The 26,857-nt window shown below is 35.8% G+C and overlaps 1 protein-coding gene across 9 annotated transcripts in view; it reads left to right on the top strand.

Moving 5' to 3' along the window:
- The window catches only part of Nrg3 (neuregulin 3), a 1,056,615-nt gene that overhangs the window by 779,343 nt on the left and 250,415 nt on the right, over positions 1-26,857 (top strand). For all 9 annotated transcript variants that reach the window (XM_087201146.1, XM_087201145.1, XM_004867739.3 and 6 more), the window contains exon 3: positions 22,594-22,667. In XM_087201146.1, coding sequence (XP_087057272.1) covers positions 22,594-22,667 — 74 coding nt within the window. The remainder of the gene's footprint in view (positions 1-22,593; positions 22,668-26,857) is intronic.

The following is a 26,857-nucleotide window of genomic DNA, read 5'->3' as shown; positions in this document are numbered from 1 at the left end:
ATGCAAAAGTTTGCTGGTATAGCTTTGGCAAGTTCAGTAAGAGTTTTGATATCTATAATGATTGGGGAAAATCATCTTTGGTGCTGGTGTTATAGAAGCATGCATGGATTTTTATGGTACACAGCTGGGCCTGTGAACTCATGGTTTTCTCCTTTCTGGATTCAGCCAAATGCTAAGAGGAAATGCTTGGAAGAAAAAAATTGTATCTTTAGTGCCCATGTTGAGATGTTATTATTGCCATTTTTTCTCCTAAACAATACTCCGTTTATAGGAGCTACTCCTTCTCCATTTATATATGATGTTTGAGTATCTTCAGAATTTGATATCTATGAGAAGTCCTAGAACAAATACTCCCTTGATGCTGAGCAAGCACTTTATGGATCTATTGATATATATCTTCTTGTGGACATATAGAATATATAGCATGGAAGACCAACCCTGCTGATCATTACCTGTTTGCTCTTAAATCCATTTTCCGACCTTTCTTCAGGTCTATTTTCTATTTCAGGAAACCATATTTTCCTGGTTGTCTTAATTAATTTCGTCTGAGTAATTGGCCAGCAGGAAGCTTTAAACTTAAAGGCTCTTTTTCTTTGCTTTTGGCTTCCTATGCGTCTTAGTTTAGTACCTGCAGTAACTGGGTAGTTCTAGGGTTTCAGATCTTGTCTGAGAATCTCATTGGCTAAACCTAGTTTACTTGAGTCAGATTTCTTCCTTTGCCCCTACAACCTAGGGGCAAAGTGATTTCATGCTATTATTAGTCTATCCTTTTTCATTCTCTGTTTAACTTTTCACTCTTTTTATGCAATTAATTCTCCTTATTAAATGTCCTTATTTCAAAGAAGTTTCTGTTTTCAGGTGTATCTACTCTAGCCTTCTCAGTATATTTAATTATAAGTGAACATATGGATTGAAAGGTTAGAGTAATTAATATGTTAAGTCCAAAGCCTTATTAAATATTATGGTAGGGTTTTCTTTGAGGCATTTTCAGATTTATTAAATTAGGCCATTAAATGACTGTGAGCAAGTGATTACATTTTTATCTTCATCTGCCCAGTGAAAGCATAAAGTGGTAGGCCCTACCTTCCTCAAAGGAGAGCTAATAATAAACTGGAGAACTTATAAAGTATACATATAAGTATCTGAACAGTCAAGAGCAACAAATGATAGAAAATTGAGCATAGTCTCCAGTGTCAGTTTAACTTTGAAGTCAAATCCAACTTCTAACACATGCTTTTCATGTGCCCTGGGACATAAAAGTTAATTTTTCTTAACTTCAGTCTCCTCATCCATAATACAGCAGTAATATGTCCTTTTCAACTGTGAGTGTCAAGAGGATTACTCTATCTAACCTTTGCTAAAGATCTCAGTACTTGTAGGTCTTGAATGAAATGGTATTTTTCTTCATCAGTTATTCTACAAGTTGTGGAAATACTTTCTGAAGCCCTTTTTGGTCAATTTATTCCTAGATATGCACATAGGGAATACCTTATATTATCACACACCACCTGATTACTACCAGATCTGTCTTTCTGTCTTTCATTAACTAAAACTTATCATGAAATTTTTATTGATTTAAAGTCGCTACTCATCTTCGGAACTTTCATTTTATCTTGCCAAAAACTGAAATTAAATATTCTCCCTCTGAATTCCACTTTGAATTTACTGTCGTTGGTTATCCACAACTTACTTGTGCCAGGTTGCACTTGGCATTTTTTTAATGAGAAGTCAACAAGCATATCTACATCATTGTGAAAAGACTTGCTTTCTATCCTGCCTTCTGTAGTTTATCCATGATGGCTCATATTTTTGTATGATTTTGCCAATTCGCATAAACATTTGGGTTTAGAATAATATGGTTCACTATTCCATCTGGTCCACGCTGGTGATTTTGACATTTCTACCCTTTTGGATCCAGCTTCATTACCAGTACGGGTGAGGGAGGAATGAAAAAACAGAAAGAACTCTAGTCTGTTGAATTGCACTGACTGCTCTCTGAAACAAAGTATATTTTCATTGGAAAGATTCTGAAAAATCTTCTATCGGGGATGGGATATGAATTTTGGAGTAAGTCTGCTTTTCAAGAGGAAGAATGAGAGAGCAGAAAGAACCCTGGCTTTAGAAACAGATCTTGTGGATCCTGGAACTCTTCCCCTCCATCTGCCCTTGAGGTCTTAGGCAAGTCCCCTTCTGTGTCCTAGAGTTTCCTCTACCACAGCATGAGGTAGTTTTATCAGATGCTCTTTATGATTTCCTCTACGATTCTATGGTATCAGAAAATGGCTTTTAGGGTAAAATGTATGCTTACATTTGGCTTAATTTGGATGTTCTACTTTTTGTATCTAGGATATATTGAAGTATTGGGGTTTCTTGTTTATAGAAAATCAAATTAAGATATTATATGAAAAGTGTATCATAAACAGTCAACAAAAAACATGAATCATGTTTTAGATTTGCTGCATTTCATATGCCATCATCATTAAGCATATTTTTTTAAATTTAAAAGGTGTAAAAAATGCAAGTGCTCATAAGGAAAACCCACCAGCCATGGACCTATGCTTCTGCTTCAGCCCCTCCACCCCAAACGCCTCACTCACAGCTCTCCTAACCCCTCACAGGCAAGCTTATTAACCCCTTTCACTTGGCATCTTCCTGCTTGTTAATTTCACATCTCTACATAGCACATTAAGCTTCTAGGTCTTGATTTATCTACTTTAATTTGAAGCACTGGTTTCTAAGAAAGTCACTTCCTTCACACCTCATCTCTTCTGTTGCCTGTGTACCTGGCTCTATCTTTATTCTCCCTGTCCAAAGTTGGTCTTAATGACACACTAAGTGAGTAAAATAGCGCGGTTAAGAAATGTGGCTCTTGGAGTAAAATTGGGTTGCTCTAGTCACATAATTCCCTGGTTTCTTCATAACAGGTTTTCAAAGTTGGAGTCATGATTATGTTTATGTTTAACTGAGCATCCATTTAAACCCACATGCCTGAGCCGTGTGTGTGTGTGTGTGTGTGTGTGTGTGTGTGTGTGTTTTAAGCACAGACTTCACTTTCATCTCAGTCTGAAATGCATGAAGCTTTTAATATGAAATCACTTCCCATTCAGTCCAAAGCTTCCTACTTTCTGATGAATGTCATACATTATGAAAGATTATATCCATTTATCCTCGGCAGTAAATCATTTATCACACAAGGGATATATATATATATATATATATATATTATTGTGAATTCTTATCAAAGCTGCCCACTTCCTTTAGCCAGCAGAAATGCTTCACCCTGTTAGTTGATTGTACAATATCCTGGGAGAAACAGGGAAAATTATGCTGTTGAATGAAGGTTCGGCAACTCTAGGGATTTCTAAAATGGGTTTAAAAAAAATCGTGTTTCATGTAGAACCTTCTACAATCCAGGCATGTGAACTATAAAAGTCTTTTTTTGGCCTTCTACACTTAATTAAATCAGAAAGCTGTGGGACTTTTTGCAGCTTGCTCTTTGATATCTACAAATGGATTCATGGGTGACACTGCATGGATCCTTTGACCCTTTTCTTAGAGAGACAATAATTATTACCACTTCTTTTTGAAGCATGCTGAGTGGTTTTATCAGTTTATTTGCTAATGAGCTCCCTCTCTCCTTTATAATGCCAATCATAAGCATGCTTTTAAAATAAGAATTATCTCCCACATTTATTTTCTTTCTACTCTTTCTTATGAAACTGTGTAATGTTTTGCTTCAGGGAATCAGCCAGGCATAGAACAAGGCTGCCTTCCTTGATCTCCTGTGGACAGCAAACTCTCTCATTGAGTCCTTCCCAGAACACTGAATTCTAGGAAGGACATCACAATCCCCCAGAGGAATCTCTTCTTATGTCCCATCATTGTATTAGGTTACCAGTCCCCCGTGCTCTATATCTGTGCTCACTACTTCTCAAATTCAGTAGTATGTAAGTGCTTTGGTATTGAAATCATCCCAAGTAACACGAGATTCAAAATGAAGCAGGAAGAATAGGTTCTTCTCCCTTCTATCTCACTTGGGCCACTGGCCAGTAAGATCTTGTGGTTGATTCAGACTTTATGCAAAGCAGTAGCTGGTGATCTACACAAGCATGTCAGAAACCTCCACTCAACATTTACAAAGAACATTGCTTCATTTGATCATCACCATTTCTTGAAGTTGCCTTTCAGTGTTTTGACCTCCTAAAGAAATAGTTTAAGAAATGTGTATTCTACTGTTCTACACTGTGCGAGTGCATTTTATGCCTTGTATGGTTTATAGAAATAAGCGTGATAAGCACACATTTCTTATCCTTAAAACAAGAGATTGCAAAAATTGTCAAAATGGAATATAGTTATTACAAATATATTCTATATTAACCTTTAATCATAATTCTTACTTCTTTCACTATTCGTATTCTTTCACTTCCGCATATGTGAGATTGCCCGACTTAGCAATTAAAGTACAGTAATGGACACTTGGTTATATTTGGATTTAAGATAAGCAAAGAATACATTTTTGGTCTAAGTATATCCCAAAGACTGAGTATGTGATACACATAAAAAATATTGTTTATCTGAAATTCACATTTAACTGGTAGCCTATATTTTATCTGACAACTGTAAACAGAGAAAGCAGAATCTGTGTTGTGGTCTTTGTTAGTCTATAGTCATTGGTTCCATACCTTGGTAGCTACAGTGGACAGAACTGTCCCCCTCTTCCAAATTCATATATTGAGCCCCTCACCCTCTATTAAACTATAGAAAGAGAGTAGGGGCTTAATCCTATAGGAATGTGACTTTATAACAAGAGGAAGAGAGGGTCATCTCTACCTTCTGAGGACACAATGGAGAAGATGACAGCCTGCTTGCTGACTTGTGAGAGAAATATCACCAGACATCACGCATTCTGGTACTTTGATCTTGGACTTCTAGTGTTCAGAAATGTGAGAACGTAAATATCTGTTGTTTAATCCACCCAGTCTATTGTATTTTTCTAGGGCAACAGACATGTTACTAATACAGTAGCATTAGGATATCTTAACTGTGGCAAAATTATGGTTTCCTTGCTGAATTGGGAATTGATGAGCATGATCATTAACTTCCGAGTCTGCACCAATCAGTCTTACAATTTTGAGCAAGGAGAGACAAATGAAAGACTATGCCAGTGATCAGATCTAAAGCATGAGATAGTCTATGATGAGTTAATTTCTCAATTTTGGTACCATACTTAATTACAGCAATGAAGAGGAGTTTTAGAGTGATCGTAACAGTGAATCCTGGTCTACTATTGGCTGAGAAATACCAAAGGCAGTTGTGTAACATTTCATTAATTAAAGAAGTAGGTGAAGAGATCCTGACACTCTTTGGATTTTGCTATTAGAATCTAAATTGTCTACCTCTATAGTTTTATTATTAGAAGAATTTATGAGAAATAAGTTCAGGGTGTGCATGCATACACAAACATGTACATATGTAGAGAGCGTGTCCTAAATCAAGACATGCTGTTTAGAGTTAACCATCTGAGATCTCTGAGAGATATTAATACTTCTCCATCACTCTTGTCAATGTAGAAATAGTAAATCATTCTTTATTCAAAACAAGCCTTGTCTTTCACAATAGGCTGCATTCCTTGAAAATTAAAATTTCACATTTGTCACAATAGGTCTTGTATATATAAAAAAATCAGTATTAGAGTTGTTTCTGATATTGACAAGACACAGAATCCCACCCAGTGCCCACCTATCATTGTTATCATCTAATTATTTTGTTCTTCATAAAGACAACTATTATTTCAAGATCTCTGACATTCAAACTGTGAAAACTTTCCTTCAAGGGACCACCATATTACTTTTTTATCTTTTTCCATCAAAAGTAGATTTTTATCTGTGACATGGTAAATGAAACTAACTCTGGAGCAAATATAACATTTGAATAGCACCTATTAATGAAAGTATATTCCTAGCTTGAAAACTTACCTATATGACAACAACAAGCTCGTATACATTTAAACTGATAAATTATATCAAACATTTAAAGCAGAATAAAAAAAAAGGAACACTTCTCCCCTCATTTTAGGAACTCAACATTGTGCTAATCCTAAAACTGGATAAAGATAATAGAAGAAAAAAGTATGAACATAGATAGAAATTTGTTTAACAAAACAAACTATTAGAAGTCAGATCTGGCAGGATGTGGAAAGTGGTTTTGTTATAGGGATGGCAGTGTTGGTTCAGCATTGGAAAATCCACCCCTAACAGTCATCATTGTAATAGAGGAATGGAAAAAGCCATATGATCCTGTCACTAGTTGGAGAAAAAGTATTGGGCTAAATTCTACAGCTGTTCATGGTAAAAGCTATCAGGAGACTAGAAGTAGAACAGAACCTTCTCAACAGATTAAAGATATGTACTCCATACTTTCAGCGAGAACGCCTTATATGAATGGAGAAGATACAATGCTTTCTCCTTAAGGTGGGGAACAAGGGCAGATATGCTCATTCTTTATCTGTCCATTAAACTTTGAAACCTAGGTCCCACCAAAATAGTCTGGCAGTAAAATAACACAATTAGGATAGGATAGGCAAGGTAGAAGCAAAATCTTTATAGGTAGATGAAATGATCATCTACAGAGAACATACTAAGAAATTTCTAGGAGCCCCTAGAACTTGTATTTGAATTTAGCAGGATTAGAAAACACAAGGTATATATAAAAATTCAGGTCTATGTGTACTTGCTATAAATGAAGAATTGGATATTGAAATTTAAAAGTTATGTAGGAGTACAAAGGACCTAGAAAAGCTATAAAAAAGAAAAACAGTGTTGGAAGATGTTTAGTACCTAATTCTAAGACTTCTTCTAAAGCTACAGTAATCAAGGCAGTGTTGGTGTAAGGAAAGACATATAGATCATTTGAATAAAACAGAGAATCTAGAAATAGAACCATACATATATGGTCCACTGAGTTTTGAAAGATTATTTAACATTAGCATTTTATAGAATATAAACTCACTTCAAGAGCTGAGGAAGAGATAGTGTTTTCAGCAAATGGCACTAGAACACCTGGAATCCATATATAAAAAATTAACCTCAGCCCTTTATTTCCATACATGAAAATAAATTGAAGGGATCTTTGCACCTAAATATGAAAGCCTAAAAGTATAAAGCTTTAAGAAGAAATGATAAGGGAAAATGTTTATGAATTCAGGGTAGGCAAAAACTACCTAGTATACAAAAGACATGATGTATAAAAGAAAAAAATTGATAAATGAGATTCCATCAAAATTTAGAACTTTAAATTAGATCATTAAAATGAAAAGTAGTCCTTAAGCAGACCATATTTACAATGCATATAACCTATGACCAGAATATATAAAGAATTCTTAGAGCTCATTAATAGACAACTCAATTAAAAGGTAGACATAAGAAAGAAGATGATAAATAGCCAGTATAGCATAAGGAAAGGTGTGCAACTCTAGAATCAGAAAAATACTAATCAGTATAATAACAAGATTGAATTATACACTCATTAGGGAGATGAAGTTAAAAGTTTTAAAAGCCTTGTCATGACTTTTTCTTTTTGTTGGATTCTCCCCCTTTGTGTTTAATTTGTCACACCCAAATGGATTCATTCTGCTGGGTTTCCTGAGGTTGTGATCCTCATTGTCTTTTCCTAGGGTATTGTCTAAAATGTTTTGGAGTGCAGGTGTGATATTCATGTAGTTCCTGAGGTGCTCTTTATCATCAACGTATCTTATTTCTCCATCAATTTTGAATGATAGTTTTGCAGGGTACATCAATCTGAGTTGGAGGATGTTTTCCTTTAGGGCTTGAAATACATCACTCCAAGCTCTTCTTGCCTTGAGGGTTTGCATTGAGAAGTCTGCTGTGATCCTGATGGGCTTTCCTTTGTATGTGATTTGTTTCTTTTCTCTCACTGCTTGTAGAATTTTGTTTTTCTGTTGGATTTCTGGAATCCTAACTATTATATGCATATGTGTAGATTTTTTTTGATTAAGGCTAGCTGGAGTCCTATATGCCTCACTTATCTGTATGTCAAGTTCTTTTCCCCTCCTTGGGAAGTTTTCTGCCATCACTTCTGTGAACATTTTTTTAATATCATCTGCACTCTCTCCTGTTTCTTCATTGACTCCAATCAGTCTTATGTTATTCTTCTTTACATCATCTAGCAGCTGCTGGTTTGATTTCTCGTGTTCCTTTACAATTTTAAAGCAATTTTTCTTTTCCTAGTCACTAATTGCAATCTTATCTTCTATATCTGAAACTCTATCCTCACATTGGTTCATTCTGCTGGGCAGACTTTTGATGGAGTTTTTAATCTCCTGGAAATCTGTTTGCATCTGTTTTATGGATTCCATTTGTTTCCTATGTTGGGATTCCATCCTGTTCCTCAGATCCTCTATTTTTTTTATCCATGTCCTCTCTAGATTTATTAACCGTGTCTTGCACCATGAGCACAATCTTTGCTGTTATCTGAGTAATTATTTCTGATTTCATTTTTCCCAGATCCTCTTTTGTTGCCAGTTCAGAGAGTCAAGGTAGTTGAGTATCAGATTCTTCCATTTCATTTCCTTTTGGGGTTGCTGTAGGTGATCCAGAAGTCTGTTTTTGAGGCTTGTTTATGTGTCTTCTCATTTCCATGGGGCGAGGGGTGTGCTCACCTTCTCTGCCCTAATAGCTTGGGATGGTGGCAGGGGAGCTTCCTTCCAGGTGCCTGGACCGGCTCAGCTTCTCTGCCCTAGGAGCTTGAGATGGTGGCAGGGCAGCTTCCTTCTGAGTGCTGGGACCAGCTCAGGTTCTCTGCCCTAGGAGCTTGGGATGGCAGCGGGGGAGCTTCCTTCCAGGTGCTGGGACCGGCTGAGCTTCTCTGCCCTAGGAGCATGGGGTGGTGGTGGGGGAGCTTCCTCTATTTTTAAAAATTTATTTTATTTTACTTTATTTGGTACTGGGTATCGAACTTGGTTGGGGCCTTGTGCTTGTGAGGCAGGCAGTGGAAACACTGAGCTAAATCCCTGGCCCTGCTATTTTTTAAATAAGACTACTTAATTAAATTCTCTATCCAGCTAAGGAAAGCCTTACAATTTAATCAGTGTCACAGTATTCTCCAAAGTCAGACTCAGTTTCAGTGATGAGAGGCTGGGGAAGGGGATTTTCTCTAACACCATTAATGCCTTTGAGCTAGTAATTTCAGGCTACAGATCCTTGGTAGAAAATTCTCTGGTTCCCCCAGCATGTACCCTAGATTCAGACCAGGCCTGGCTTGGAATTCTGACTCCTATACTCTCAATCTCCTTAATGCTGTGAAATCCACTTTGCCTTGTTGTGAATCCATCAATTGTTTTTGTTACATTGTCTTGGTTTAGTTTTTTTGTTTGTCTTTGTTTTTAAATCGAGGATAGTCTGGCATCAAAAAAGGTACAAGATCCCTATGATGAATCAAACTGTATTGTATATGTAAAATGTACCAATAAACTTAATGGAAAAAAATGTCACTCTTTTTTAATCTGTATCTGCCCAAAGCTCAACTCCACTTCAGTAGTTCCTGGTATCTACTATTGAACTCTGTTTCTATTAGTACAACATTTTTAGATTCCATATAAGTAAGATCAAATACTAGTTGTCTTTCTGGGCCTGTCTGATTTAATGTAACACAATTACTCCGGGTTTATTGCTGTTGTTGCAAGTGATAGAATTTTATGCTTTTTTGTGGCCACATGGATTCCATCGTGAATGTATTCTATATTTTCTTTATCCATTCTTCCATCCATTGTAACAGACACTGTGACTTTCCATCTTGGCTATTTTGAGTAATACTGCAATGAACATGGAAATGTGGGTATTTTTTGACATATAGATTTCATTTTATTTGAATGTATGCCTAAAGTATACAGTGGGATTACTGGATCATAAGATAGTTCTGTTTTCAAATTTTTGGTGAACTTGTTATGGTTTTCCATAATTACTCTATTGATTACAGTCCCATCAGAAATGTACAGGAGAAATAATTTCAAGAGACATATTGTCCAGTCTGGTGACACAATTTATAGTAATGTGTTATAAACTTAAAAATTGCTAAAATAATAGATTTCAAGTGTCCTTACCATAAATAAATCATAAGTATATGAGGAAATTCATATGTTCATAAGCCTGATTAATCATTTCATAATATACATATTAAATATTGTCTTGCATATATATGGCTGGGGATTTAGTTCAGTGGCACTGAGCCTGCCTGGTGCATCTGCCTTGTCCTGAGTTCGATCCCCAGTACAGTACAAAAAAAAAAAAAAATATATATATATATATATATATATATATATATGATGAATAAGTGAAAAGGAAATAGGTCATAATAGGTCATTATCCTTCAGTTCTCCCACAGAGTCATCCTATTCATAGTTGTCAATGTGCCCCTTTAAAATCAGTGTAAGACTCAGGAACTTTGTCATTAAATCAGTGACAAGTATTCATGGCATGATTGCTTAAGAATATTCTTCAGTTGGATAATAATTTACAAACCTAGATCTTTCATTTTTAAAATAAACCATGGTCTCCTTTTATGATATTTGAAACCTATTGTCAAATATCTAATCTTGGGAACATCAAGGAGCTTATAGAAATTTATTTATCCACTGAATTTCCAAAAAGAATATAAAAAGGAACCAACTGTGAGTAAAGCCAGGGATGTAATGACAACCCCATTGAGTTTGAATATTTTTCAAAGACTTGATGTGAGATCTTGGTGTTTGAGAGATAACTTTTCTCAGATTCTATTCCTTTACTTAATAAGCTTAGATGATATTCAAATTTACCACAGCAACAGGGAGAGCAATGCAGAGACAAACAGGGAAAGGAGACATGGGTCGGCAGCCAGTGAACATCCAAAAAGTTGCTGGCTGAAGACTCTATCCCCAACCTCCACATCCAGAGACCAAGATCAGCCCTGCACCCAGCACTAATCCTACTGCAGACTTGGCAGCATGACCCAGCACAGATTTAGGCTCTAACTTGGATACTACCACAAAACTATGGACACCAGAGCAATTTTATTGGGGTTTTTTTTGTCCACTTCATTTTTTTTTTTTTTGGTTGTTTAGGCTTTTACTTTCATTCTGGGTGTTTTTGATCTTTTTTCTCTCTTTCCTCAACTGACTTCTTGATTTTGATATTTTCATGTGAGTGAACAATGTCTCTAGTCTTTCTGGTTTGGTTTGGTATTCTTTTGCTTTCCCCTTCATTCTGTCTCTCCTGTCCTATTCTCCAGTTTCCCAAAGCCTGGGTGATCATTCTTTGTCCTCCAGCCTTGCTTCTACTGTATTTCTCTTCATTTATCTCTCTATTTTTCCCCATCCCTCTTAAATTCCCCAATCCACTGGGTACAGTCACTCTGCTAAGGTGAAACTCACTGCATATGAGTTCTTGGTTTATATAGGATTTTATTAAATTATTGTAGATCTTGCTCTTATGGTTAAAGGTATCAAATTAACAGTTATCACAATATACCAGTTTCTAGACTGTGCCTGATACTATTGTTATTGCTAATTGTACTGCTTTAGCCAAGGTGTCATGTCTGTTGTAATAGTTGTTCTCCCTTATATTACATGATTGTCTGGGGTCATAATCATCACTGAAGTCCATTACCAAAGGACTGGGTATTGGGTCAAATAGGTAGCAACTTCTCATCCCCGATAAACTGGGAAGATAGGATCTTAGGACAGACACAAAGGCCAAGAGCCAGCTATGCCTAGAAGACATCTCTGAGGAATAGAATAGGCAAGGAAGCATTGATACTAGTGGTAAAGCTACCTATCATAAGCAATTTATAACCATCAACACAATAAAGTTAAAATGTAAAAAAATAGAAAATGACAAGATTCAGAAGCAAAATGTAACCCCAGAAATCCAGCCCATCCAGGACTATTTTAGGGGACAAGTTAGAGGAAATCAGAAGGCACCCACCTGAATTTCTGAAATGGAATCAGCAGAAGTAAAAAACAAATACGTGGTGAGGCTATAAAGAAAATCAATCTCTGAGGTAAAAAAAGAGATGACACTCATAATGAAGGACTTGGTCAGTGAATCTAGGGTAGACACAGATAAAAAATAGAGGAGCTTAAGAAAATTATTGAAACCACGAATGCCCAACATAGGAAAGAAATGGAATTCATGAAACACCTTCAAATAGGCATCCAGGAGATTAAAAATTCCACTGAAAGTATATGCAGCTTATTGAACCACAATAAGGGCAGAATATCAGATCTAGAAGACATAGTTTTGGTTAATGATCATGAAAAGAAAGATTTCTTAAAAATAGGAAGAGGCTATAAAAAACTAAATCCAATGGCTGTGAGGTTATTCAAATGAGAAAAGTATAAAATTGATCAGAGTCTATGAAAAAGCAGGATATAGTATAAACAACATAAAAAAACCTATTAACAGAAGTAATGGCAGAAAATTTCCCAATCGTGCAAAAAGAATTTGACACACAGATAAGTGAGGCATATAGAACTACAATTAACCATGAACTAAATAAATCTACACCAGGGCATATAATAATCAAGATTCCAGAAATTCAGCATAAGAACAGAATATTAAAATCTGTTGAGAAAAGAAACAAAACACATATAAAGGAAAGCCCATCAAAATCACAGCAGACTTCTCAATACAAAGAGAGCTCAAATCAAAGAGAACTTGGAGTGAAGTATTTCAAGTCCTGAAAGAAAACAACCTGCATCCACTCTGACATACCTTGCAAAACTATCTTTCAAAGTCAAGGAAGAAATAAGATATTTCCATGACAAAGTACAACTGAAGAAACTCATGACCACCAAACCAGCTCTCCAAAATGTTCTGAAAGATATTTTAGCAAGAGATAACAAGGACTACAATTCCAAGAACACCATAGAAAGAATTCACTAGGCAAAGAAAGCAATGAAACAGAGGGAAAAGACAGGGAGCCAACAACAAGAAAAGGATAAGCCAATATATATCAGTTATAATGATAAATGTAAATGGCCTCAATTCACCAATGAAAAGAAATGCACTGACACAATGGGTCAAGAAACAAGATCCAACAATATAATTCATACAAGAAACATGGTTTTCTGTTTTGTTTTGTTTTGTTTTTTGGTACTGGGGATCGAACTGGTGTCCTCGTGCTAGCGAGGCAGGAGGCGGAACCACTGAGCTAAATCCCCGGCCCTCAAGAAACATGTTTAACTCAAAAAGAAATTCCTAGACTGAAAGTGAAAGCATGGAAAATTCTATTTGCAGACAAAATGAGCTTCAAGCCAAGACTAATGAAGAGAGACAAAGAATGTCACTACATCTTGTTAAGGGAAAACTCCAAGAGAAAGTGATAACAATCATAAATATATATGTACCAAGTACTGGTGCATACAACTATATGAAATAAATATGAATGGACATGAAAAATCAAATAAGCACTAACACAGTTGTATTGGGGACCTCAGTACCCCACTGTCACAAATAGATTAGCTAGACAAAAAGTCAACAAAGAAATATCAAAACTGAACCAAACCTGTGAACAAATGAACTTAGTGGATATCTACAGAGTATTCCACCCCATAACATCAGAATTACAAATTCTTCATACCTGTGCATGGGATATTCTCCAAAGTAGACCACATACTAGCTCATAAAACATGCTTAAGTAAATAAAAAGGAATTTAAATTGTTCCATGCATATTATCAGACCATTGTGCAATGAAATTGGAAATCAATGACAAAAGAGACCACAAAAACTACATGAATACATGGAAAATAAATAAATAAATTTATTTTAATTTTCATTATTTATTGTTATTTATTTTTATTTTTTATGTCCAATGGATCACAGATGAAATTAAAGAAGAAATTAGACAGTTTGTACAATTAAATGATAATCCTGACATGATATAATGGAAATTATGGGATACAGTGAAAGCAGTGCTATGAGAGAAATTTATAGTGGCGAATTCCCACATCAGGAAAACAGAAAAAGCTCAAACAACCTAATGTTGAATCTCAAACATCTAGAAAAAGAACAAGTCAAGGGCAAAGCTTGTATGAGGGAAGAAATTATAAAGATCAGAACAGAAATTAATGCAATGTAGACTAAGGAAACAATACAAAATAATCAATGAATTGATGAGCTGATTCTTTGAAAGATTAAATAAAATTTAAAAACCCTTAGTCAACCTTATCAAAAAAAAAAAAAAGGAAAGAAAAGACACATCCATGCAATTAGGAATGAAAAAAGTGAAACCACAACAGATCCTGTATAAAATCCAGAAGATCATCAATATGTACTTTGAGAAACTCTACTCAATAAGATGGAAAACAGAAGAAATGGGCAGATTTCTAAATACATAATTACCAAAAACAGAATAAAGAAGATAAAGAAATTCTAAATAACTCAATATCACTCAATGAAATTGAAGATGTCATTGAAAAGCTTCCAAAAAAAGATAAGCCCAGGTCCTGATGGATTCAGTGGTGAATTTTACAATAAATTTAGAGAAGACCTAATACTGCTACTACTCAGACTTTTTAATGAAATTGAAAGGGAATTGATTCTCTTAAAATTCATTCTTGAAAGGCAGTATTACCTTGATACCAAAACCAGAAAAGGATTCAACCAAAAAAGAGAACTACAGGCCAGTCTCCCTAATGAACATAGATACAAAAAATCCTCAATAAGACACTGGTAAACAGAATGCAGAAAATCATCAAGAAGATTATACACCATGACCTAGTAATATTCATCTCAGGGATGCAGGAATGGTTCAAAATATCCAATATTGTAATAAATGTAATACACCTTATCAACAGAGCCAAAGACAAAAATCGCATGACCATCTCAATAGACTCAAAAACAGCATTTGACAGAGTCCAACACCCACTCATGATAAAAAAAATCCTACAGTAAATTAGAATAGATGGTATTTATCTCAATCTAATAAAAGTCATCTAGACAAACCAACAGCCAACACCATTGTAAATGGACAAAAACCAAAAGCTTTCATTCTAAATTAGGAACAAGACAAGGATGTTCACTATCACCACTTCTGATCAATATAGTTCTGTAAACATTAGGCAGAGCAATTAGACAAGAGAAAGAAATAAAAGGAATAAAGACAGGAAATGAAGTTAAATTATCATTATTTGCAGATGACATTTTACTCTACATAGAAGACCCCAAAAGCTCCACAAAAAACTTCTAGATTTAATAACCAAATTTAGTGGCATAGCTGGATATAAATTCAGCACTCAAAAATAAGTAACATTCCTATACACAAATAGCAAACTCACTGAGAGAGAAATTAGGGAAACCAAATCTTTGACCATAGCATTGAAAAAAAATGAAATACTTAGGAATCAATCTAACAAAGGAAGGAAAACGTCTTTCAATTGAAAACTATAGTACTCTGAAAAAGGAAATTGACTAGGATATCAGAAAATGGAAAGCTTTCTCTTACTCTTGGGTAGGAAGAACAAATAGAGTGAAAATAGCCATACTTCCAAATTGTTATACAGATTTAATGCAATCCTAATAAAAATAACAATAACATGCCTCACAGAATTAGAGAAAACAATTCCAAAATTCATTTGGAACCAGAAGAGACCTAGAATAGCAAAAGCAATTCTGGGCAACAAAGGCAAGACTTGGGGCATCACAATTCCTGACTTGAAATTATACTCCAAAGCCACTGTAATAAAAACAGCATGGTATTGGAACTAACAAACAAGCAAACAAACAAAAACAGCCCCAAGGATCAATGGAACAGATTAGAAGATGCAGAAACAACTCAAAACACACTCAGCCACTTTATCTTCTACAAAGGGGCCAAACACCTTCACTGGCAGAAAGATAGCCTCTTTAATAAATAGTTCTGGAAAAACTGGCTTTCTGCATGCCAAAGACTAAAACTAGACCCATGTTTCTCACCATGCACTGAATTAAAATCAAAATGGATCAAAGATATGAATACTAAAATAGAAACACTAAATCTGCTAGAAGGGAGAACAGGTAGAACTCTTGAAGACATAGGAATAGGCAAAGACTTTATGATCAAAATCCCAATCACACAGGAAATATTACAGAAAAATCAACAACTGGGATCTCATCTTATTAAAAAGCTTTTACACAGCAAAAGAAATCACCAACAGAGTGAATAGATAACCCACAGAGTGGGAAAAAAGTTTTGCCAGCTGTTCCTCAAAGGACTAATATCTAGAATATATAAAGAACTCAAAAAATAATACCCTGCAAATTTAAATACCCAATCCAAAAATAGGCATCTGAAATGAATACACACTTCTCAAATGAAGAAGTACAAACAGTAAATAAGTATATGAAAAAAATGTTCAGCCTCACTGGTCATCTGAGAGATGCGAATTAAAACAACCCTGAGATTCCATGTCATTCCAAAAAGAATGGCTATTATCAAGAAATCAACCAATAACAAATGTTCTTAGGGTTGTGGGGGAAAGGGAACCCTTCTCCACTGTTGGTGGGAGTGTAGACTGGTACAACCACTATGGAAATCAGTGTGGAAATTTCTCAAAAAAACAGCTATTTCTCATTTGACCCAGCTATTGCCTTTCTTGGTATCTTCCTGAAAAAATTTAAAACATCATATCACAGTGACATATGCACACCTATATTTATAGCAGCACAGTTTATAATGAATAAATCTTGGAAACAGCCCAAATCCTCATTTACCAATGAATGTATAAAGAAGATATAGGTTTTTTATACAATGGAATACTACTCTGCCATAAAGATGTGATTGAGACATTTTTAGCTAAATGGATGTACCTTAAGACTATACTCTTAAGTGAAATAAACCAGGCACACATGTTCAAATTTCACATGGTTTATCTGGTTTGAGATACTAGAAGTATAAATAAGAACTAAAATGTATAATAGATATTGTGAAATAGGAAGAAAATGTTCAAATAGGATGAGGGCAAGAAGGAAGGAAGGCAAAAGAAAAAAAATAAGAAAAGATGGAAAAATGGAAACAAAGCTTTTGTAAATAAGGAGGGGAAGAGAGGTCAGTGGGTCAAAGGGAGGGGAGGGGAATGGAAAAAAATCAAGATATATCATACACAGGTACAAATTTCCTATGATGAATGTAATCATTATGTATATCTAAATTGTACCAATAAAATTAATTAATTAAAAAACAAAGTATTGCAAAGTAACATTTATAAAATGATTACCATAAGCCACAATTATTATATCATTTGTTCCTAATTATGATTCTAGAAGACAACTGCTATTGTCTTCTTTATACAGATGAAGAAAGGGAGACAGACACAGAAAGGCTAAGCAGCTATTAAATAGCACATCCAGGGTCAAAACCAGGGAGTGCTATAAACTACTCTGCCTATAAAATGTTGAGTTTGTCTATCAGACAATCTTTTCCTTAAGAGATGATATTGAGGCTGAGAAGGACTGGAAAAAAATAAGAAAGAATCCCTGAAGGGATTATTCCTCTTCACATCAGCAGGTAATGGGCCCCTTGAAATTGGGAGGCTTATGCATTACTTACGAAGTATCTACATTCCTGTAGTGTCAAAAAGGAATGGCCACATTGTTTTTGAAGAATAAAAGTTTCTATAGTCAAGAAACCACAAAATTTACCTGCCACCATTTTTCATGATGTTGATTAATTAATTAATTAATGTTATTTAGCATTTTACATTCAAAATCAAGGCCCCAAGAAGGAGGTATATATACTTCTCGTGGAATTTTTGCGGGATCAAGCAATACACAGGGATTGAAGAAAATATTTGAGCAGATCTATGTTCTTCACATATTTCCCTCGATATCTGAAATACATCTTTGTAGATACAAGGCATAAGGTCTTGGTATAAAGATGAGAAAAATGAAAGTATATTGACTAGGTATGCTTTATTCTTTTTCTTTTTCTTTCTTTCTTTTTTTTTTCCAGTATAGGGAATTGAACTCAGGACTTTGTGCTTGCCAGGCAGGCTCAGCACCACTGAGCTACATCCCTAGTCCCTGCTTTATTATTTTTTTTCCACTTCTTGGTATCATACTCATTTTATTCAAGTTGAAACTAGGAAATGATATTCAATAATTTATCTAAAGTACCTCCACAGAAAAACTAAGTAGAAGTCAGATATGGTGGTACACACCTGTGATCCCAACTTCTAAGGAGGCTGAGTCAGGAGGCTTGCAAATTCAAGGCCAACCTGGCCAATTTAGCAAGACCTTGCCTCAAAATTAAATTTGCAGATGGAATGGACATGTGGCACAGTGGTAGAACTATTGCCTAGCATGCAGGAGGCCCTGCACTGCAATTCCCTGTACTGCAAAAACAAATCAAAATAAAATAATGACTAAGTGGAAAAGTCAGAATATAAACCCAGTCCTCTTAGTCATTGTGATACAAATGAGAAAGATAGACCCTTAAAAGAAGAGTTTTGGCTGGCCTATCCATGCCAACAATTAAGTTCTGGTGAAGGAACACAGAAGAAGGAAGGGGAAAGTTAGCAGTAAAACAACAATAACACCTTCCACTGAATGAAGGGCCAGGAAATTAGAGGATAGTACAGTTCACTCAGTGAAACAATTTTGTGCTCTCCTTGTTTCATTTTATTTTAATTAGAGGACAAGAGGGAAATTGAAGGATAGTCTAGTAATGTAGGGAGGCTGTTGGTATGTGGACATGCTTCAACTCTCACTCTTTCCAACTCACTTTAATAGCTCTAATTCAGGTATTATTTGGGGTCTGGACTCATAGACATGCACTGGCATATGAGGATTGAAGGCGAGAGGTGGAAATCGCCTGCAGTTAGCAGCATGCCCTTGTACCCACAGTCGTCACCGTTAGCTAGTTTAAGGCTGGTGATTTCTGTGAACACAAGCCTATGATGTGACCATTTTAAAAGTCACTCCAATGCGCACTTCAGTAGCCAACCCAGGTGACAATGTGGACCACTCCTGCTTCACCCCACCAGACAAAACAAGTATTGAATTCCAGCCAAGGACAGTGTGTCTTGTATTTTCTCATTCTCCCCTTATTCCTTTCTTGTCCTTTTCTCAAGGATTGCTTTTTGAAAGTTTTCACTGAAACTCACCATTGGGCCTTTCCTTGGGGACAATGTGGAGGAGGAAAAATGACAGAAAGGGGGTGCTCGTTATGTCTTATTCAGCTGAGCAAGGACAAGGGGGAGAGGGCAAAGCTAGAGTGAGGTAAGGTGGAGAAAGGTGACTCATGCTTCTGAGACTACATGCCAATCAGTACCCCGGGAAAGGAGAGCCTGGGTTCTGCTGATCCATAGGCTCATGAAGAGACAGACCTTTTCCATACTGAGGTCGGGCTCAGCAGCCTTCTCCCCTATCACATATTTCCCCATTACCTGGGGATAATCTCTCTTATTTCCAGTAACCTTGACATAGTTTTCCCTACAAACTCTCACCTGCCCTTTTCTGCTTAGGGCACTGTGGCCTCAATGATCCCCTTCCTTGTAAACTGGGAAATAAAAACCCAACAGCATGATCGAGAAAGATCACCTTCACCTCAGAATAACTACATAGGACTGGAGGCTATTTATTTTTCAAAGTAAAATGTATGACCTCTTACATTCTGAGTTTGCTTTGTGCTTATTTCTCTGCTGATAATAATTCTCTCTTGATGCAACCCTTCGTCAATCCTGGATGCATTTTCTGTCCTAAGCATGCTGTGTGCTCTAAGGCCATGGAGTTGCAGGATCAAACAACCCTGTAAACAACTGGGGAGTATTGTAATTTTTAATATAGCTTCTGTGATGCAAGAATTCTAAAGGATAAAGAAACCGAGGGAACAGGGAGTGGATGGATTGAGTGGATTTGAAAAGAAGGTAGAGTGGAGCAATGATAGACTGTGAACCTGCTTAAGGCAAGATTTGTGCTTTAAAATACATATTTGCCACTAACAACTGGACATGTATTTCTTACAACAACCAATATGCTTTAAGATGAATAGAAAGATCATTCTCATATATAAATTTATTTTCTTATTATAATTGTATTTTTCAAATAGAACCTCCCCAAAGCTCTCTCACCACCCTCGGTACTAACGGAAACAAAAACAAGCAATGCAATGATATTTCTCAAAAGATGTGCATATCACAAAGTGAGAAGATCCGCAAGTCTCAGTCTATACAACAGAAGTACATTTGCAGACTTTTTTCCCCTTTGCATCTTATCTTTAATATTGTCACAGATTCATTCCACTTCACTGGCCCTGCCTGCAAGCGATATTCCATCTTCACATTTGGATGAGTCTGAACTTATCAAGGTGATATATGTGTGATCTTTAAATGGGAATTTTAATATGGTATTCTTTAAACTCAGCACCAATTAGCAGTGCCTCCTGCCTCCTTTACAAAGGGGCAGAATTTGCTGCATACCCAGCTAGATGTTTCTGCTGGGCTTCCCAGTCTGTGCAAGTCAGTAGCAGCCCCATTCTGTGTATCATCTGCAGCCCAGGGTTAGGAAGACAACATGGATGTACTTGCTCTGAGATTTTCCCGACACCTCATGACCCTCAACACTTCAAGAGGGGCTCAGAATTATGGCAAATCAGGAAAGACTGGAAAAATCTCAAACCTCTTTCCTTATTTTCTTTGCTACACACAAATGGAATAATGCATTTTAAATAACAAAGAAGCCTTAAAAAGCAAAACAAAACAGAAAATAGCACTTTCCCATTAAAAGCTGCTGTCCCCCAGGATACCATTTTCATATTAAATAAAGATACAAAGAGTAAAGAACACTTAAAATCTTCCACATATTAGAAATAACATCTCTGAAAATGAATGCATACAACAGTCCATACCCAGAATGTAACTCATGAGCATGGAAAGATGAAAATTAATGTTGCATGGTCCAGGTTATTTCTTTTTTTAATTCGTTAAGTTTATTGGTACATTTTAGGTATACAATATGATGAATTTGTACCTTTACATGATATATCTTGGTTCTTATTTTTTCCCCATTCCCCTGCCCTCCCTTCAGGTAATTTTAAATAAAGGCACAATAATATCAGGGTAGTTTTGGGAAAACAGAATTTTTTTCCTTACAAATATGCTTCAGTTCTATTTTCTGACTTTTAGCATTAGAAAACAAGCAATATGAGTGTTTTGTTTCAAGTATAATAAATACATTTGTTTAAAAGGTTATGAAAATATGTCCCTGCATAAACCAATTATTTTTCAATAGTCCAGGAGTTTCCTGGCATATCCATTTACCAAGGGAATTTGTTCTCAACCTACAAGGAAAATTGCTAAATATGGTTCAGAGTGCCAACCTTGAAAAGATACTGAAGAGAACCTGCCTGATTACCTGCTTTTCAATTTGGCTCCCAATAAAAGGTGAAAAAATTACCTTGGTACCATTCAATATTGTTGCTCCAGTTGCAGTAAGCCTTGTCTAATAGATCATTACACTTAGAAAACAAAGAATATTCTAACACAACAGTTTCTGATTTTTTTTTGTCAATTTCATAGATTGCTAACAACTAGAGGATTATTCCTTAAATCTGATTTTTATTTCAGTGGCCCAATTTCCCCCTCTTAAAGTAGGACAGACTCATCCTATAAGCAGCAGTAGTTGTTTCTCTGCTTAACCCAAGCATGATAGGTGAAGCTTTGTCAAGCAGGCCAGTAAATGCCACCCTCCCACTTAAAGAGATGGCTCACAGGCAGCTTTGGGACCACAGCTATATTTGTTCTTGAACTTTCAGCTGATGGGCTGCTGCTATTGGATTGGCCAAGCAGCCCTAAGTGAGTGTTGGTGCTGGAACCTGCTTGGCTAAGTGGAAATGCCTCAGTGACTCCTGCCTCCAAATTGTTCTGGCCTTGGGACAGTTGCCCTGTAAAAAGCCTGGCAGAAAGCAGGCACTTTGCACATGTTTGCTGAATGTAAAAGAGAAAAGTGGAGAGAGAGAATATGTGAAGATGGGACTGCCTCTTAGCCCTTGCCAGTTGAAATGCTGAGATTTCTGGCAAAGCTGTTAGGTGACATTCACAGGAAGAATATCTAAGAAGGAAATTCAAAACAGTCAAATTAGGAAATTACCCCATTAAGAAAAATGAGAAAATGAAGGAAGCAATAGCTAAAATCTACAACTACTGTGCTATGTTGGAACATGATTTTTATAAGAAAAATGGCCCTTTGCAATATAATGTTTCTGAATATATTTTAGCGACCACATGTTGCATAAAGTGTACCTGCTTCTAGAATTATAATATGTAGAAAAGCATTATTCAGATTTCTAAGAGAGGCATCTTAAGATGCTACTCAATTTATTCCTTAGGTGTCACATATATAACTATAAAAGCTAAGCTGTGCCTCTCTCTCTCTGTCATCTCCCTCTCTCCATAGAGATAAAATCTAGACTCTGCCCATTGGTGTCAGAAACAGACTGAATCAAATATTACAAAAAAAAATATGCTGTTCTCTCATTTGTATAATTGGTTATTTTCCTTGGTGAGATCTTGGAATGAATCTTTCACAACCACGTGTGCATATTTGTCATTTGTCCTCTCTCCTCAGGTGCAAAGAAGGCTACCAGGGAGTGCGTTGTGATCAATTCCTGCCAAAAACTGACTCCATCTTATCGGATCCAAGTAGGTCAAGCATTTTTCTTCTCTCTAATGCAATATATAGGCCACTCTTCCTGGAGCTTTGGTTGCTAACTGCTGAAGGTTGAATTTCACTTGTGAGTTTTTGTACCTCCGAAAGCTGCCAAGGACAGAGGTGGTAGCAAATGTTAATATTCAAAGCACAGCTTGCAGCTGACTTGGTCAAGGTCTTCTGCATGGTGGGGTTTGGTCTCCAGATGCAGGGTCACTCTGGAGCTTGTTGTGGGAACTAACTCCTGAGAAATCCTGCTGCCTGGCTCTCAGGCTTTTCCCTAGTGTCACTCCATTACAAAAGCAAGGTTACAGAAAAATATGAAGAGCTCATTATTTACCCAAACCTGTGGTATCATACTGCTTCTTATTTGCTGGTAATTTTTGATAATAATGAAAGTATTAACATTTAGTGAAATAAGAAAATATGCAAATAAAATTGCATAAGTTTTCAAACAAACTTTGAAAACTCCATTCTGAGCAACACTAGTTGCATATCAGTGATTACTGTAGTAACAGTGAATTACTTTTCCTTCATTTATGAAAAGAGGACAGTCTGCTACTAGAAAATATGAGTAGCCATTAACTTCTATTTGTGTATGGATTCATAAGTAACTTCTTATAGTCAAATGCCCTGTTCTGGTTAAATGTGTAATTTTTCCATTATCTGTAAATAGTTTTCTTTCAGTGGCTATTATAGTTGAATCACAGCTTTTAAAATATAGTGGGTATATATTTATTCATTTATTTATTTTTAGTTCTTTTATTGGTACATTTTAGGTATACAATTCATTTACATTTATCATTGGGTGTTTGTACCTGTACATGATGTATCTTGGTTCTTATTTTTTTCCCCATTACCTGTGCACCCTTCACCCCCTCCACCCTTCCCTATTTACATAGATTTCATTTCCATTTTTTTTTCTTTTCTCATAGTTTTTCCTTTCCCTCTTTTCCTTTCCTCTTCCCCTCCCTTCACTCCTTCATCTTTGGACCTTTTTTCCTATTTCAAATTATAAATTATTCATTTTAATCATTTTAACCTTTGTTTACAGTTGTTTAGTTCAGTAAGGACCAATGACAGGCATTTCCAAATCTTAAAGGCAACATTATGGTTTTCTGAATATTCAATGTACATAAAATATTTTGTGTTGACCACAGGCAGGTTCCCCTGATGATTAGTGTAGATTATGGCATCTTTCAGTATCTTTTGAAAACATGTATTTTCAGTTTTCCCCTCAATTTCTTTGAATATTTCTTCATGTAAATGTGAAGTTCCTTAAACAAGAAGAGTTTTCCTTTAATTCAAATGTGTTTTATTTTGGCAAAACAACTCACCATACAGTCATTATACTTTCCTTTGTGCATTTAACCCTCTCTGTAGAAAGCAAAGTTTGCTGAAAATCTAGCAAGTAATCCAAACTGGGTATCTCTGACCCCTGATATGGAATTAGTGACCAAATAGGATGGTGTTCGTGGATGTTTTGTTATCTTGTGGTTTTGTCTGCTTGTTAAGCTGGTGTCTAAAAGGTTATTCATGGTAGGGTTGTAGTCTCATATTTGGGATACTAGGAAGCTTGTGTAAAAGAATAGACTGGGTGATTTATTTCTTCCTTATTTATCTTTTTTGGTTTTAAAATTTTTTCCCTGATACATTCTTCATTCTTTGCTCCCTTTCTTTCTCCCCTTTCCATCTTTCTTTTCATTGTCCCCCCCTTCATTTACCCCCTCTCCCCTTTATTTCAAATACAACTGAGAAATGTCACCAAATACAAGAGGCAAGACCTTGCCTATGATACAAAATGTTTAAAATAAATTAATCTTTTCCTTTAAACAATGTAATAAAAGTTTGCTTTCCAGTTGGTTATCACGATCCATCATTTCAAACATCCAGGGTGAGATCTACTCTAAGGACTGTGTGTTCCTCATTGAAAAATGGTCCCATGACCAGAGTTACTGTCCCTGAAGGCCTACATCTTACATCGACAAAATATTTAATGCAGAAACACTTATAATGATGAAAACATGGACAAATTCTAAAATGACAACAGAATTATTTTTAAGTAAATATCATATAGGACATCTTGTGTGTTGTATTGAATTATCATTAAAAGGACAGTAGTATGAAATGTTTCCAGTAAGTGAAACAAGGAAATTTAAAAAAAAAAGTGTTTATGTAAGTTTTGAAAGGGATTCTTTATGTTTTTATTTTTTATTTTTTAAAAATTAATTTTATTGGTACATTTGAGGTATGGTATATAATGACATTCATCATTGGAAATTTGCACCTTTACATAATCCATCTTGGTTCTTATTTTTTCCCCATTCCCCTACCCTCCCTTCAACTCCTCCACCCCTCCCTATCTACAAAGACTTTGTTTCTATTTTTTTCTTTTTCTCATATTAATTGTATTCCTTTCTTTCTTTTCTCCTACCCCTCCCACTTCCCCTTCCCCTTTGCACCTTTTCTTCCTATTTCACATTATCTATTATACCTATTAGTCCTTATTTACATTTTCAGTTTCTCACACTAGAGAAATTATTTGGTATTTACACATGTGTGTCCTATTTATTTCACTTAAGAGTATCGTGTCAATGTGCATCCATTTAGCTATAAATGTCTCTAGTTTCTCATTCTTTATGGCTGAGTAGTACTCCATTTTATTAAAAAAAAACACATTCTCTTTATCCAGTCTCCAGTTGATGGGCAATTGGGTTGCTTCCAAGTTTTACCTATTACAAATTGTGCTGCTATGAACATGGGAGCACATATATCACTGTGGTATGATTCTTTTAATTCTTTGGGGAAGATCCCCAGCAGGGAAATAGCTGGGTCAAATGGGACTTCCAGTCCTAGTTCTTTGAGGTATCTCCATACTGATTTCTACAATGGTTGCACTAGTCTACACTCCTACCAACAGTGGAATAGTGCTCCTCTTTCCTCACAGCCCTGCCAGCATTTGTTATTGGCTGATGAAGGGAACATTCTTTAGCCCAAAGGTAGAAAAGAAATATTCTTAAGTACCCAAAAGGAGCCCTTAGTATTTAGGTTGTGAAACTATATAAAATTATTTTCATTTTATTTCTGTTTTTTATAAAATGTATATAATGTATAATAAATGTATGTAATGTATATAAATGTATAATATTTATTTTTATAAAATATCATATTATTTACTTACTATATGAGTAAAAAGGCCAGAATTCCTTGAAATATAAAAATGAGATAAGCATTGAGAATCCAAGCCATTGAGATACAGCTTAAATGGAAAAAGCATTCCTTTCATGCATTTCTTTATTTATCTAATCATTAATACATACCTCCACTATTTTCTGAGCAGTCACCAAAGGCCATCTAATTATTAAGATTCTGTTAATACAAAGATCTGCAAACAGAATTTAGTCTCCGAGGATCCCACAGACTAGTAAAAGAGAATAACATGTCAATACATACATAAATGGATGAATTTTGTATAATATTTACCCCTTTGTGAACTTAGTGGATTTATTCAACTCCCAAGCCTCAGGTTTTTCATCTGAGAATGGTAATAGTAGAACCATAGGCATCTATCACAGAGACTGAAAAAGACTCAAAGGCAGACAAATGCTAGCCCACCTCCCTTGCTCATCTTTGTAATCATTGCTAACATATGTTCATATGTTAAATGTGCCAGAGACTGTGCCGAAGGGCTTCCCTTGGATTCTTACATCAAATCTTCACAATCACAAGCTACCTACCAGGGAGTTGAGTGGGAATTGCCCACATTTTATAGATGAAGAAATTAGACCTCAGAGATGCTAAATAAACTTGCTCAAGGTCGCTCAGCTAGTTAAGGCTGGAGTGTCACATCCTTTCCAAATGACTCTTGGGCCTGAGCACCCCACTGCAGGGCTCTCTCTTTGCTCTCTTGGAACCCTTCCTCCTCTTGTTATTTCCAACAAGACATTTATCACTCTAAATTTCATTGACTGAAACTCAATGACCTGCGGCAAACATCATTCTAAGGAACAATATTTGCACAATTTTCATATCTTAATGCAGCAACTTGAGCTTCCATAGAGATTTAAATCCCTAATGAAATTTCCTTGTCAAAATTCTTGCTGAAGGATTGTTTAATTTGCTGCTCATAATATCTTTGGAGTGATTTTATGCTCAGGAAATAAGTTTCCCTCCAATGCTTTCT

The sequence above is a fragment of the Heterocephalus glaber genome, unplaced genomic scaffold, assembly GCF_053883595.1.
Source record: "Heterocephalus glaber isolate CG9 unplaced genomic scaffold, H.glaber_assembly_v1.0 deba00001755, whole genome shotgun sequence".
Lineage (NCBI taxonomy): Eukaryota > Metazoa > Chordata > Mammalia > Rodentia > Bathyergidae > Heterocephalus > Heterocephalus glaber.
Note: the sequence above shows the minus strand (reverse complement) of the source record. Positions and strands in the feature narration are given on the sequence as shown.